General features: G+C 31.5%; 1 protein-coding gene across 1 annotated transcript; it reads right to left on the bottom strand.

Annotated features, from left to right (window-relative positions):
• Positions 1 to 443: 443 nt before the first annotated feature.
• LOC129968773 (uncharacterized) lies at positions 444 to 14,916 on the bottom strand. The gene is made up of 5 exons (XM_056083009.1): positions 14,841 to 14,916; positions 12,818 to 13,003; positions 10,213 to 10,268; positions 5,172 to 5,591; positions 444 to 902 (listed from the first exon to the last, which is right to left on the bottom strand). The coding sequence occupies exons 4-5, from the start codon at positions 5,469 to 5,471 to the stop codon at positions 666 to 668; spliced, it is 537 nt and encodes a 178-aa protein (XP_055938984.1). The 5' UTR covers positions 5,472 to 5,591; positions 10,213 to 10,268; positions 12,818 to 13,003; positions 14,841 to 14,916; the 3' UTR covers positions 444 to 665.
• Positions 14,917 to 16,064: the final 1,148 nt, after the last annotated feature.

Genomic DNA, 16,064 nt, shown 5'->3' with positions numbered 1-16,064 from the left:
GTCTGTTGTGTTAACAACGTCGACTTGTTGATCAAGTCTTTTAGACGATAATCGTTTGACTGATTGTTGTGTATATTTGCCTTGTAAATAAAATCATCGTTCTTTTTTTAGTATTTAGTGTTGTATTATTTATGCAGTGCATTATTTATGTAACTTTGAACAGTGGTCAGGTAGTGAGGATGACACAGGATCTGGCATCTATGTTTCAGGGAGGTCTGAAACATAAGGGATTCATGAAAATTAAGTCAAAACTTTTGATAGCACTTTGACCTCTATATACTTCATATACGAGAGGTCCAAAATATAAACTCTATTTTGTGCATTACGTAACGAAATGAAACCCAAATCACACTCATTGTACAATCTACGAAGTGTATTCCTTCGTATTTTTTTAAAAACTAGAATGTATATGCATATGTAATACGAAGTTGCATTTCCTTTTCCAGGTGGAAAACATGTCATGAAATATTCTTTGCAATAAAAAAGCAAAACACTTTCGTTTATGTTTGCGACACTGTTGCCTTTTAAAAAAATGTAGCTTCTTTGTTAATCCGATACTAATATTTAAGTACAACAATGAAGGGAAAAAAATCCCCCTCAATGATGAAGTACAAGAAAACACCGCTGTCTGAATGAACGAGACTTTATTATTCACTTGCAATTACTCATTTCGCTAATTTCCCAAGCAGCACTTTCCTGTCGAATTCGATTTGTATATTTAATGTGCTTCCTTCCAGACTGGACTGAGGATCTTCCATCAAGGGAATTTCGGTGAGGTGGCATTTTGAGGAATAAATAGCTTGTTTCAGAGGATCTTTTCTGTCAGTTACTGCTTCCATTTGTTGATTTTCACGAAAGGCAGGGATGTTATTGAATTCACCAACTTCCACTGGAGCTCTGGGCTGTAAAATGAAATAATGGTTTAAACTGTATTGGAATTGGAATCAGTAAAATTAAATAATTGTTTTAAACTGAACTCGAATGAGAATCTGCAAGATGAAGCATTTCGATTAGCTTACACGAATTTATCCCCCCTGGGTTTTTTTTTGGTTTTGGTTATGTTAACGTCCCGTTTGAAGCAACACTAGGGCTATTTTGGGACGGACCTCGTAATTTTGAACCGCGGTCGACACCTGAGATGGCACCCCCCTCTCCACACCACACCAGAGAGAGGACGTTTGGTCATGACTGATTTAACGTGCAACAGACCCACTTACACGACGGTTCTTCGGTGGAATCGAGTCTCGAACCTGAAACCCTCCGGTTCCGAAACCGAGACCTTACCACCAGACCACCGCGGCCCCTATTCCCCCTGGGATAAATGAGGATGAGATGCTTCCGGTATGGTGATTGGATCTCGCCACCCTGCAGAGTACATGAAAAAGTGGGAGTCTGGCTCCTCTCATCGATGACGCGACATATTTTCTTAGGGAAGGATTGTACCGTGACTGATGTTGGTCCTTAAGACTGAAACACAGTTCCCGCTACTGTTGCTGTTGCGGCGGTCCGGTCATTCAGTATTTATTATCCTTGTCTCAGTGATATGACTTATACTGGAATTTATCCCCCCCCCCGCCCTCCCTGATGGCACCTCAAAAATGGAAATGAGAAACTCCCGACATGGTGATTGGCTCTCACTGCCTTGTTGGATACACAAGTGGTGTGAAGTTGGCTATCCCCCCCCCCTCTACCGATGATAGGAAGTGCCTCCTACGGAAGGGGCTGTACTGTGGCATTTTGGATTCACCCATAGATCCCGCTAATGTTGTCGTGGGGTTCCAGTCATTCAGATTTATTCGGATGCCTTCCAGTGGGACGCAGTACCCCGGATGACACTTGTAATGAAGTAATGGTGCAATTACACTGGAACTTAAAGCTACAAAAGGAAGCCGTAAGATTGATATTTTTGATTGGGCATCACTAAATTCCAATAAGGGCTGCTCGAACTATGAATAATATTCACAAATGGGATGGTAAAAAATATTGTTAGCCTTTTATGTTTATCAGATTTTAGAATATTAATAAATAAGAATAAGCAAGATGGCCATCTGAATCAGAACTATTTACTAAAAATATGAAAACGTTTATTGCCCTCTTGCTTTTCTGTTTATATGATCACTTGGCATCATACACTTTTTTTTTTTTTTACATTCTTAAACAGAACATTTTTGCAAACAAATTAGCTTCCTAGACAAAAAAATAAATAAATAAAAAAAAATTAATTAATTGACTAGGTTAATGTCCCGTTTAATGCGAGAGTTATTTTGAACGGATTTCGCCATTTTGAGCTCATGTCAAATAAAGATAATGACATTCTCCACCAATAAAGATGCTTGCCAAACTGCGGGTCAGCTGTCCGACGCTTAGTATTGAAAAAAAAGACGGGGGGGGGGGGTGAGATGTGGAAACAATGATTCAAAGTGATTGACATCGATATCAAAATGTCACAAATAAAAAAAATATTCAAGAAGTCACTTGAGAGCTGCAAGAATAACTATTTCGAGAACTTGAATGGCTTTGAATGGGTAAAGATTTTCTCTGGGAGTTTGAAGCAGTTTAGAATTTTATTGTAACCTTTGATGCTTGACTTTTCAGCCTATTATATGACTAATATGGAATAAACTTTAAAAAAAATTATCTTGTTATTTGACATAACTGAAAAATATAAATGCAAATGAATCAGATTATTCCAAATTAGAAAGATTATATGTTACGAAATAAAAGCAGAGGTGAAAATCCTATTGCGGAGCTACAAGCACAGGACTTTATGTCTGTTGGGTGAGTTTGAATTCCATATAACATTTAAAAATGATTTTATTCAAATTGAATTTAAAATATAATTAAAATTTTGAAATATATCTTTCGGAAATGGAATTGATACCATTTAAAAGGAAATACTTCTAGTCTTAAGATAATATAAAAACAACTTTTGTAAAAAAAAAAAAAAAAAAAAAAAATTGTTTGGAAAGATATGAACTTCAGTTTCAATAGGCTAGTCATAGTGGTGATAAAAAGGCTTATTTTTGTGTTCGATTAAACTTTCTGTATGATGCCTGTTTCTTGATTTCTTTCCTCTGATGGAATTGCCTTTTTAGAGATACTGCAAATGCTCTCCGAACGTTTCTGCTGATATTTTGCAATTCCATTCATCAACTAAAGGAAGAGCTCAATTCAATATCGATCTGAAAAGCGTCCAATGAAGTATTCTGATAGTTTATTTACACTTGACTGCTTCCATTCTGCAATAAATAATAAGAATGATTCTGTGACACATACGTTAGTGTTTTATAAAAACAGATAATATAAAACTGGCAAGTTCTTGCACCACTCACAGTACTCGGCATTGCTCAGTCCTTTTCTTTTCCGAGCGTGATAGAGGACTATTTAATGTTACTTTGTACCATAGTTTTCATTAAAAGTATTTTTCTGATTGAATACTACTTTTATTCTATTAAAATATTTCGCTAGAAAGTTATATAAATTCCTAGTAATAACTACTTTAATTACCTACTTTTTGGTGCTAATTTGGATATAATTCTTTTAAGAAAATTTGACATGAAAATTTCATAGTAATTTGTCTTTCGTTAAAATTCTTTCCATGACTAAAGAAGGCGAGTTAGGTCTTAATCAAGATTATAATATTTAAATTGAATAATACTGCACATGCTAAGTTTCATCAAAATAACACTTAATATACTTTAACATCAAAATAACACTTTAACTATACTTAAAAACAACTCTTCTTTTCTTAGGGATAGATATTATCTCAAAGGGTGTTTTAGAGTAGATTTACATCCACTATGCTATTAGAAGGCGGTGATTCGATATGATTCAAATATGAGTAGCGGTGAAACCATAAGTCAGCGAAACTGGCGAAACGTCCGAGCTGCCACAATCTCAGTGACAAAATGTTATAATTTCATATATACGCAGATACTACTTTTCAAAAATATGTCCCACCTTAAAAATTTGAAGATCCACCATAGTGTCAAGTTACATCCCTGAACGTGAAAACCAAATTTCACAACAAGCGGTGCATTTGTCGTCAGTCCAAATAAGCACAAAAGATGGAGTGTTGATGATATTTATCCTTCTAAATAATCGATTTGTGGAAATTTAACATTACCCTATTTTTTGACGAGGTGACGCCCTATTGCGTATCCATTTGTGCATTTCTATATGTACTAGAAAATCTAGACACTTGCAACCCTATTAACAATACCTCGGATCGATTGTCGCAGATTGACTAACTAGATGCGATTAACTAACTCAATTTGTAATAGAAAATTTCATGCGCTTTGGTAAAGTACTTACAAATTATATATATATATATATATATATATATATATATATATATATATATATATATATATATATATATATATATATATATATATATATATATATATATATATATATATATGTGCATAATACTTTAGATGTAAATATATAACAACATCAGAAGTTTTGTTTATTTACAATGGCATTTTCTGTAACTTTTATGTTCATGAACGCTCGGATCAAAATGAATCATTAAAATAATATTAAAAGAAATAGTGATCCACTAACAGAAATAAATATATATAACGTAGAAAATGTTAATGAAGAAGAAATGAAAATGAAGAAGAAAAATATAAACAATAACATTCAATTTAGTCAGTGAAGAGAGAGTATAATGAATCAGAATAGATAAAAAAAATTGCAGACCTCAGCTCATTGACTTTTGTTATTTATTCATGCTTGGATTTAAATCAATCCATTTAAACATGAAAAAAAGTCTATGCCATTTGCTTAGATGCCAAAACAGAAATGAGACTTTCACATCCGATGATGAAACAGACTAAAATGGAGGAAATATTTCTAAGTCCGCTTAGCGTTACAGACTGTTTTATATCTAACAGTTATATACTGAATTAAACAACTAATATTCATCCTTACAAAGAATTTATTTAGGGTAGATTTATTCCTATGATATTTTTAGTCGCCCAATGATTTTCGCATATGCGCAACATTGGATCAAGATCGCTAAAGCCATTCAGAAGTAAAGTTATAGCAAATACGCTTAAGTACATAAACTCATTGAGTATGCAGGGTGTCCCAAAAAGTCATTTAATAGTAAATCAAAGTACAGAAACAAGTCACACACTAGAGTATTTCAGAATACAACATACCTTTGTAGCTGAATTCGTCAGATCCATGCCCTCTCCGAGTAAATGGAAGACAAGTTCCTCGTTCACTTGGACGCATTTGTCCTTTGTATCCCCGCTGTGCAGACTCCTAGAAGCAGGGGACATTGTTCTTTTTAGAGCTTCTAAACTTTCTTTAAGCCCGCTTTCAACTTCTTTCCAATATTTTTCTCCCGGTAAATGACTGATTTTATAAAGCTTTGGCGAATTCGGTTTGATTTTCCGAAATTTCTGTATTAAAATACTCGGATGATTCAATAAAAAGTTGAGCAGCCACGATTTCATACAGTTTTGTTTTGAAAGAGCAGATAAAAGTGTATGAAGGCGTAATAATTTCTGCAGTAAATCAAATGTAACTTCATTTTTCAATGTTTTGATGTCTTTTGAGCTGGAGAAAATTAAATCCTGTAAAAAAAAACAAAAACGAAGCATGTAATATTTTATTATGTCGAAAATATTTCTTCTTATATTATCATTGGAGAATGTTTATTGCTCTATATTGAAGAGAATTTTAATCTGAAAGAACGAATTTCTTGTCATTTCGTAGTGAAAATCAATCATTTCAAATATGTTTGTTTCAAAGAATAACCTACGGTAAGGTATTTTTTTTCTTACAAATAAATAAATGAAAGGATTGTTTCGGGCTTAGAAATAATACCTGAATTTTTTTTTAACAAATTACGATTTCGCATGTAATATTCGTTAAAACTACTACAAAGTCATGGGATGAATGTTATAATTGAATAACTAAAACTGGCGAAATCAGTATTAGAATACAAATAAATATCATTATGTTAGTTTCAAAACATATTACAGCCCGATGAGAGCGTCAAACATCAATAATATGCCAGGAATATTTGAATGCTGTAGGCTGGATATATTTTGCTTAAAGAGAAACTGTTTGCCAGAATTGCTATTTTATTAGTCTAAATCATTTAATAAGTCTTCCGGCATCATCGTACTTTTTATTTGAAGTAACATAATTTAGCATTATTAAGAAAACCTGAAATTGACTTTCATTTTCGTTTCAAAAATCACAAATTTCATTCTTTTTACTACTATGAGAATCTTCCTACACTTTTCTACATACAAGTGTTCACCCTCAAATGTTGTGAGCGCATTCGACACCATGCAACATTCCTGTACGTTATTAGACATTTTTCGTTATGCTAATGGGGCAGATAACTTATTACAGGCTGATTCTTCAACTGCTATAATCGAAAGTGAAAAATAAGTAGTATCAAGTAATTCGGTCGCAAGTTCGCTATAATTGCAGTATTCTGGAAGTTGTTGTATGTGTGGTAAAACTCAGTGAATATAATGCAGCTTAATTTTAAAATAATATTCTAATATTTACAATATATTTATGGATTTTTTTTAAGGAACACAATTTGTAAAAAGTGCAGTTATAAAATAAGCAAAAAGTCGTTAGAGAATAAATACAAGAGACTTATTACAGGACAGTGATATTTAAACCGAAAAAAAAACCCAACAAAACATACAAACTTCTCGATTCTTTGCGGAGCAAGATTAATTAATTAAAAGTGAGAAACCAAATGATAAATTAATAGTGACATCACTTCAAAAAAAAAAGCCGAAAATAGACGAATTAATAATTTTTAGAAATATATCATTCACATTCTTTTAGAAGCAAGAAAAGAAAATATTCTTTTCTGTTTATCTCGAACTTACCTATTTACAATGACTGGGTACAAGGATTCTCCTGGGGTTACGTAAGAAGTATTAATGTAATTCAAAATATGAGAACACTGAAAAAGATTACATTTTGAAGAAGAGCCATAGAAATTTGAGATACTTCTTTCAGCGATTCAGTATTATAATTATGTTAAACCCAAATTTCTATTAGATATTCACCTTTGCATATTTTGAAATCGTTCCTTATTCATAGCATTCTAAAATTGCTTTCCATTTATGCCGTTTCACAATTTTGGAATTAAAAATAGTTCCTGTTTTGTCCGTCCCACTAACGAAGTAATTCTGCTCAGAAATCGTGTAATAATAAATTTAATTCAGGGTTTTGATAAAAAAAATGAACAATATACTATTCAACCAGCAGCTCTGCAGACGAAAGAGAAACTCTAAGCAATTTTTAAAATTCTCTTATAAAAGTGTGTAAAGGGAGTAAAAAAAAAAAAAAAATTCTCCCTTTAATTTGAATTATCTTTAACACATATTAAATTTTAATGAACGGAATGAATTTATTTTCGGTTCTTATGTTATTTCTTGACGGTATATTATTAAAAATAATTGCAAATGTTTTAATTTCTGCCAATAGATTTTTAAAGTACAGGGTAGGGTATATTCAACTAGTCCAGGGATAAATGAGTGCTTCCATCTATATTTCTATTCCATCTATATTCTAAAAATTTTTCTGTCAATATATTTTTAAAATGCAAAGTATATTCACACACTTCAAGGATCAATTAGTGCTTCCATAATTTTAGTTAAATCTTTATTTTTATTCCATCTATAATTCTAATTCTATCCATATTCCAAAATTTGTCGACCCATAAACTTTTACAATACCGGGTATATCCACACCTCCGGCGACAGATTAGGGCTTCCATCTATGCGCAGAAAGAAGAAAAGCGAAATTTACAATGGAATCCCGATTAAATGCCATAAAGAACATTTAACTAGCAAAATGAATATGAGGACCTGATATCGAGAAAGAGGATAGTAGAATACGATAAATTACAGAATAATATTATTTAACAACATATTTGAAGCCGAAAGGAAGCAATATGAATGAAATGATCAAGGCTTTTTCCAAACTGGTCTCTGCGATATCTTTACATTCTTCAACAACTTATAGATTGCCTACACTAAATATATCTCAACAGCTTATTTTAGACTGTTAGAGAAGGATTTTATTTCCAATTGCAAAGAAGATCCAAACGATAAAAAGAGTCATTTTTTATGTTGCTTGAATTAATAAATGTACTGTTGAAAAAAAGAAATCGAAAATTTTATAAAATTCCCCGTTTTAACAGCAATATTCAGTAAAACATGTTCAATATATCAACATTTTAATCAAAAAAAGTCTTATTCTTCTTTGAGCAAAACTGACCAAGTTACACATTTTTGGATTTCATTATTTTAAATTAATCAATGTTTTGTGCAAACGGAAAGCGTTGTGTGAAAAACTTTGTTTATGGTAACCACTGAAATGTCCAATAATCGTCTAAAATAGTGATAATCGGAACTTCATGAATTGATCAGTTTGGGTCGCAGAAGAATTAAACGCCTTTTTCATTGTTGAAAATGTCAAAAAATATTGAACTAATGATATTTGATTAATCTAAAGAAATAGTTAGATGCATATATTATAATCAAGTATATTTAGTTATCACAGCTTTTTCATTATACATTTCTTCACTGAGACAACATAAAATACAATTTTTTATGCAGTTGACAGCATTTTGATAAACAGAATCATTAATGGTTTAGAAATTTGCCATTCGATAATGATTAGAACAGGTATATTGTATAATTTTTAAAGATTTTTGGACACATTCGAAGGTGCCGAGCTTGTTCGGTTAAATTAAATTTAATCAAAATTCCTGTTTGAGGTGAGTTGAGATCTATATTGTGATGAATCTGGCATCCCTGAAACAGCTACCCCTCTCCAGATTTCCAAATGATATGAGAAAAGAGGCTATCATAGATACAGCGTGTATTAAGACATCTGAACCGAACTGTGACACGATTCTGCAAGCTTTCCAGAGTACCGGAGTTGCAGTTTCTGCCGTATTTTACCAGTTAAGCTATTAGTTCATTGGTTAAAACCACTTGTCAGCTCAGAAATCAACAGCGCTCTAGACAATATAATGAAAACACAATTGCTTAAAAATAACTACATTTCTAAATAGCCTAAAATTTTAATTTAATTATTTGGAATGAAATTTAGAAAATTATAGAAATACATAACCAGTGTGTGGTTTATACAGAAAAAAAAAGTGAATGTGCGTGCAAACAATTGAATTTCATTCAGAGGAATGTGAAAGCCTAATTAAATAAAATAATGATGAATGTCAATATTTCGAGTTCGAAATTTTTTGACGATTACAATACTTTGATCTACTTCCGTCTACTTTCTTCATTTTCTGCAGTTTACTTTTTTTGTCAATTATTCGTTGTTTTTTCAACTTTCAATGCAAAAAAATAGCCAAAGAACATTAAAAAACGAGAAAAAGTTTTAAAAGCAATTTCAAAGATTCTACAACTGCAGTGGAAAAATCGCCATTGTGAAATATTGTTTAGGACACTGTGCTTCTTAACAATTTTTAATAATCCTGATGTTATCTAAACACCTCTGAAGAAGTCGAAGAGATATCTGAATACTTTAGTATATTCGAAGGCTTCTAAATTTTTATAGATATACTCTCCACTCCAAAATGAATGATCCGCTTTCTCTTTAAATTTAAGCACATTAAAACAAACAGCGTGTTCGTAAATCAACAATATTTCTAACATTTTTAAAATTTAATTTCATTTTTTAAAATTATTAATCAATTGTTTGGTATTTTTTTCTTTCGCTAGTTTTCCGTTACATTTATAGTAATATTTCATAGAGCCAAAAAATTAAAAAACCTAATACATTGCGAAAACATTATTAGCAAAAATTTGGTGGCAAGAAGTAATTTTAATTAAAATTCAGATATCAATGTCAAATCGAATCATGAGTGTAAAGGTTTCCTTATAGCATTTAGATAAAAATGACTCATCTAAATATTTATTTTCATTATAATATTTTTATACTGCATGTAGAATCGAGCACATTGTAAGCAATTTTCAATTTTATTTGTAAAACAATCTAAAATTCTTTAATAAAAGTATTCAAACACACGAAAAATACTTTTAACAATTATTTATGAATTCTTGTATTTAATACAAATGTTTTCCCCATGTATATTTTATGAGTTCTTAAAACGGGGAAAAAAACATTCATTTGTATCAAAGAATTGACAAAAATATCATTAAACGAACATTTTGAATTACTCACATCGTCTTGCTTCGGACCTTTCACGAGAAATCTATTCCATTTGTAAAACGATAAAACTGAAAAAAAAAAGAAAGCACGGAGACATTTACAAAATTGAGGCGATTCAATCATTAAACATTCTAAAAATGCTTTTGTTTCCTATAATATAATTTCGAGCAGTTATGCGATCATCAGCTGGAACCCACTACAGTGTATCCCAAAAATGTGACCACATCGTAAGTATCATTATTTAATAGTAAGTGCTATGAATCAAGGGTGCACATGTCGTATTCGCGAATATAAATGTAGCATTTTGTCAGTAATAGTAAGCGCTATAATTAAAGATACATATTTTCGCAATACAATTTCTTATGTAAAAGCGATATTTAATCAGAACGAATGGCTTAGACAATTGTAATAATCATAGTAAGTGGGTCACCCATCTTCCTCGTGTGACTATGAAACAAATGATGACGCAAACTGTATATTTTAGTCATCAGCATGGCTCATTACATATTTGACCGCACCTTGAGCAGTGGTGCATAAATATGCGTACATTCAAGAAATGCTTGGGGATGAAGCAGTGCTTCCACATTATTGTTGAGAAAAAGCGCTATTTTGATTCAGCTTCGATGAACAAATGGTTAGGAGAAAGAGGCAGCACTGGGCGTCTCTTCCTGGTGAATTTCTATAGAGCCTTGCCAGCAATAACAAAATTCTATCGTTTTATTTATCATTTTAAGTTCTGAAACTTTCATGCTAGATGTTTGCATAGGGGTTATTAAAAATGGCATACATTTTTTAAGATTCCGCCAAAGAATATTGTCTTCTCGAAACTATGGAACTATGGAGAGCTATGGAACAATTTGATTCGGATTTGCTTAGATCAGGCAGTCAAAGTCTGAGTTTTTTAAGTTTCATTTTTCCATTGTTATTCCAAAATTTCAAATATTTTTCTAACAACCCCATTTTGGAAAAAGGAATTCATTTGGAAGGAATTCGAAAAACGAAATCTTATTTTGTGACAAATGGTTCTGAAAAATACCAAGCATATATGTTAGCGAGTGTTATAATATGTAGCTATGGCCATTGGAAAATCGTTTGTGCTTATCTATAATTTAACACTATAACAATATCTATAATTACACTATAACTATAACAATATCTATAATTTTCACCACTTTTTAAAAAAATCGTCCAATCGAAATCATAGAATAATACTTTTAAAGTAGGATTTATTTTCGGTCCTCGCATTCAAACAGATAGATAAAAAATATCTGTCAGCATATTTCGATGATCCCTACTTTTTTGTTCCCACAATGCGGAATTTTTGATAACTAACACATATGTATCGATTTGAAATTTTGTCAGGATTTCCATTTCTGGATATGCTCTTAAGGGGAGTTCCAAAATTTCACTGATATCAAAAAGAAACTAAAAATAATTTTCTCAGTTAACGTTTATTAATAACCTTCTCTAAACTGTTTTTATGCTCGAGACTCATTTTATAGGTTTATTTAAAACATATAACATTTTTTTTTCTAAAATATACTTCTCAGTTTAAATTTCTTAGATTGAAGCCTGGAAAAACAATGTTTCAGTTTTCCTTTCCTCTTATTTTGCAAGAACGATCCAATGATTTTAAACAATGAATTTCTTGCAACGCATTTTTTTTCACCTTTTGATACTTTTCATCACTATTCGATTGGACTGTCTCAGAGATAAATGCTTCAAAGATTTAGAAAAAATTGTCAGCTGCTTTTTTACTCCTGGACAACTCTACATTAATCTTCCTGTGCGCGTGCATTATGTAAGAACTTCCTTTCATATCTTTCTTCACCACAAAGTGCTACAAAAGCCTGATTTTAGCTGTTCGGGAATCACCTTTCAGAGAACTCTTAGTCTATGTTTGGGATTTGGGGTGTTAATAAAACTCAGAAAATCCCTTATTTGTATTCCAAAAATACGAGCGACCATTGCCGCAATCTTCCTTTGTTATTTTTTTAAAATGATTGTTTTTGAAATAATGCATGTTTTGAATTTGCAATCAATGGCAAACAACAAAGAAATGCTATTTAGAAAGACATATCTACGACAGTGACAAACGCGTTTACGAAAGAATACGTAAAGCGAATAGTATTTTTTTTTAACAAACCGAGCTAAAAAAAGTGTTGATAAGGAAAGCAGAGCCATCTTTTGAAGAAGTGAAAAAAAGCACTAAAAGTAAAAACTCGACCGGATCAGATTTACTCAAAGACCACCTCATTTTAATATCTGATCACTTAAAAATTTATATTTTATAATAGTGCATATATGAAATAGGCGAGAACTTCCATGTTAGTATATAGGGCGCATCTGCTGGAATATCGTAAATATTGTATAATATTGAACAGTGATCAAAATATTGTGTATCCATTTCCGAAAATGACAAACAAAAAAATCAGATTGGTAGTAAATATTTTACATGAAGAATATTTCAATTATTCACATCAATCAACTGCATTTGTTATTTAGTAAATACGTTTCGCCGAATTTTCAATTTCAAGCAATGGGAAAGAAAATTTTTGGTTGAATACCAATATACATTAGGTTGAATGTTTTATTGATAATGATTAATACTGAATACCTGTAGCTGTCGTCAGTGCTGCCAGAAGAAATAAAGTAATTTTAAATTCTGCAACTTTCCCTTCAACGCAAGTCTCCTCGATGCCCTTTTCAAGCCCGGATTCCTCTCGGCGGTGAATCAGAGGATTGTAATCTCTGTTGAGGCGGCCGAGGACGCGAAGAAAAGTCCAGAGAGTTTTCTGAATATCTGAAATGGTATAATATTTGCATAGTAAACAGGAGATATAATAAACAGAAAAAAGCAAGGATGCATTTAAAGTTATATTTCACAAAGCATAAACAAATGACCAAAGATTGAAAGTTTATATTTTCCTAATTATTACAAACAATACAAATAGTCAAACATGAGGATAAAGAAAAACTTCCCGAATTCTGCCACTAACATCGCTCGACAAGTGCCGATAATCAGGACGTATTGGAAACATCGTTACTTCCATAAGAATGCGAACGAATTTCCATAAGAACCCTTACGAATTTTATCTTTCAACACATGATGACCCTATTAGCACAAAACACCCACCAACAGTTTTACGATATCTTCACGGTAATGGCCGGTACTTAAAACATAGAACAACATCACAGTTGTAGCTTACAATAAGTTGTGTTATTAGAGAAGCCTCCATCCCATTAAAATGTGGACGTTCAAAGCACACCTAAATGAGAACAATGCTGGATTCGGGGGTTGTACAACGAGTGTTGTGTCGGTAACATTGTTTTACCTGTTGTCACCAAGATTTCAGGATCTTACTTAATGTGATTTATTTTATAGAATTACAACAAAGACTTTATTTAACCAACTCTATTGCGGGAAACATCCTGTGAAAGAAAGAACGCATCCATGCTGCACTACTGACGGTGTGAAACGAAATGAAAGGCAGATTAGATATTTTTCGTGCTACGAAAGGTTCTCACGTCGAATATTTGTAACAGAAAAGAAATCGGAATTTTTTTCGTTATTTCCATGCATTACCTACAATATTATATGTTATAGATTTATAAATATATTTGTTTAATATTCGATCACTCATTTATGATAACCTTGAATGCTGAAAAAAAGTTATATCTGTTTCTTTTGCTAACTTAACTTTATCCTTATCTAATAGGATGAAATTTTGCAGTCGATCTTTCACCCAGTTAGCAATTATTTTTTATCAGTAAATCGATAATATTTAATTAAAATTTACTTTATAATGCACTACGCCCATTCTTATTGAATGTGAGGATGCTGCAAGTGATATTCAACTTTTTAAACACCTACTCAGTGGTGCCCTCTAGTAATAATTTTGGGAAAAAATTTATTGGATTTCATAGTATTTATATTAATAAATTATATAACATCAAAAATTAGAAAAAAAGGAGACGGTGAAAACTAAAACGTTTCAAAAACATAAACATTTAAATATTTCAAAAATCAAATGTAAACGAATGATAAAAATATGAACGCAAAACGGAATCACAATAGCTTGAATTTCCGAAGAAAATACTATAAAGATGTTAAGCCAAAAGGAATATCACAGGAAAGAAAATTTGTTACTATTCCTTAAAAATTAAACAATTTTTAAATTTAATTAAAAAATGTATTTGATTAAAGTATGTGGATCAGCTTTTGTGATTTTGTTTTGACCCCATATTCTTCACTAAAAAACAATTAGACCAATTATCATTTTGAACTCAAAAAAGAGTTTCATAATTCGGACGACGATAATAAGACGAATTTCATAATTCAGGTTCTCGACTGGAAAGAGAGAAATGGCACCGCTCTCTCTGAATTTCAACACCATGCCAGCGTCTTGTCCACTCAATACCGAGGGCGTGAAGCAGACCAGCCAAGTGGCATTGCCAAAGGGAGCAAAAACAAGCGAATCGAGGAATGCAATGTAAAATGTACTTTGTTTTTATTTTAACCAGATTTTTAAAAATTAAAATGAAGACTTTCTTCTTCCATTTTTAATTACTTAACTGAAATATCGTCTGTAAGGCTGACAATGAAGTCAAGAGCGACAGATAAATTCCATAATACATACATGAATCACGTCGGCAGCATTGAATAAAACTGGATTTTCTAGCCTCTGTATTTAAAGTGTGAAGCAACAAAATCAGCTTGACATCGGACTCGATAGCAGTAAACTCACCGGGGAATACTTTTACTTACCTGACATTTCCGTGAATCAGCAAAAAGGCAATTAATCTTTCGTCAAAGCTACGGAATTGTTTAGAATTTATACGCATTAAATTATATGAAAAGAGGCGGGCGAGCAAAAGGCTTCTGCCCTTAAATTAAATTTTAAGGGCAGCAATTATAAGCAAAAATAATAAATCAATCAATTAAAATAAATAAAAGGAAAAAAAATGAAAGAAATGACGGGTCGTAATGGAAAGAATAAAGGAACAAACGGTTAAATCGAACAAATGGCCGTAATGGAACAAACGGTTAATCGGATATTTTGACTGTTTCTTGTAACAGAATTGAGTTTATTTCGTTGTAGTCGGAAATTTTGACTATTTTGTTAGGCAGGCTTATTTCATATAAGGTTTGAATCGTAGAACAAAGAATGATCTTGACAATTTTTTGGTCTTCTTTCATTAATACATCAGCGTTGAGTTCAAAAGTAAATTATTCATCAAAGATATTACTCTGAGGCGGAAGCTAATTCAGTTTAAGAAACTCTTGTAGCCAACTAATTATAATAACTGGAAAATGCGAAATAAACTAGTGTTTAATTTAAATTTGATGCATGAAGAAAATGAAAATTAGATGAATGTTAGGCATTTAATGATTTAGACAATTATATTTAATTTCCACATTGATGCTGGACAGAGTGAGTTTTTAAAAAATATGTTATTAAAGATTATTTATCATTTTGATCAAACGAGAATTTGATTACATTAAAGTAATCGCGCATTATTTAGTAAAATATGAAGTTGCTTTTTGAGTTGTTTTCTTTCTCTGTTAGAAACATTATGTTATCTATAGTGCACTAGTTTAAAGTATAAAATTATAGTTTAATAAAGTATAAAAATACTAAAAATGGGGGGGGAGGAAACCTGATATAATTTTTTTTATTAAAACTGATCAATGGTTATAAAAAAGAAGAAATAAATAATTATGTAACATAATAATTATTAATACTTTTTTCAGAAAATTATAACATTCAAAAGTACAAGAACTTCTGGGATGCTTTTACAATATAATTGAATATACACCTAAATGTATCGAAAATTTTACAAAGTTTTCATCTACATAAAAA

The sequence above is a fragment of the Argiope bruennichi genome, chromosome 5 (genome assembly GCF_947563725.1).
Source record: "Argiope bruennichi chromosome 5, qqArgBrue1.1, whole genome shotgun sequence".
Taxonomy (NCBI): domain Eukaryota; kingdom Metazoa; phylum Arthropoda; class Arachnida; order Araneae; family Araneidae; genus Argiope; species Argiope bruennichi.
This window is presented reverse-complemented; position numbering and strand designations above follow the sequence as displayed.

What these genes read in the sequence shown, in the direction of transcription:
- LOC129968773 (XM_056083009.1), bottom strand. Translation starts at nt 5,471, where the DNA reads ATGAAATCGTGGCTGCTCAACTTTTTATTGAATCATCCGAGTATTTTA. An exon ending in TGACGAATTCAGCTACAAAG is followed by an intron (nt 903 to 5,171) that starts GTATGTTGTATT and finishes TTCATTTTACAG; the next exon opens with CCCAGAGCTCCAGTGGAAGT.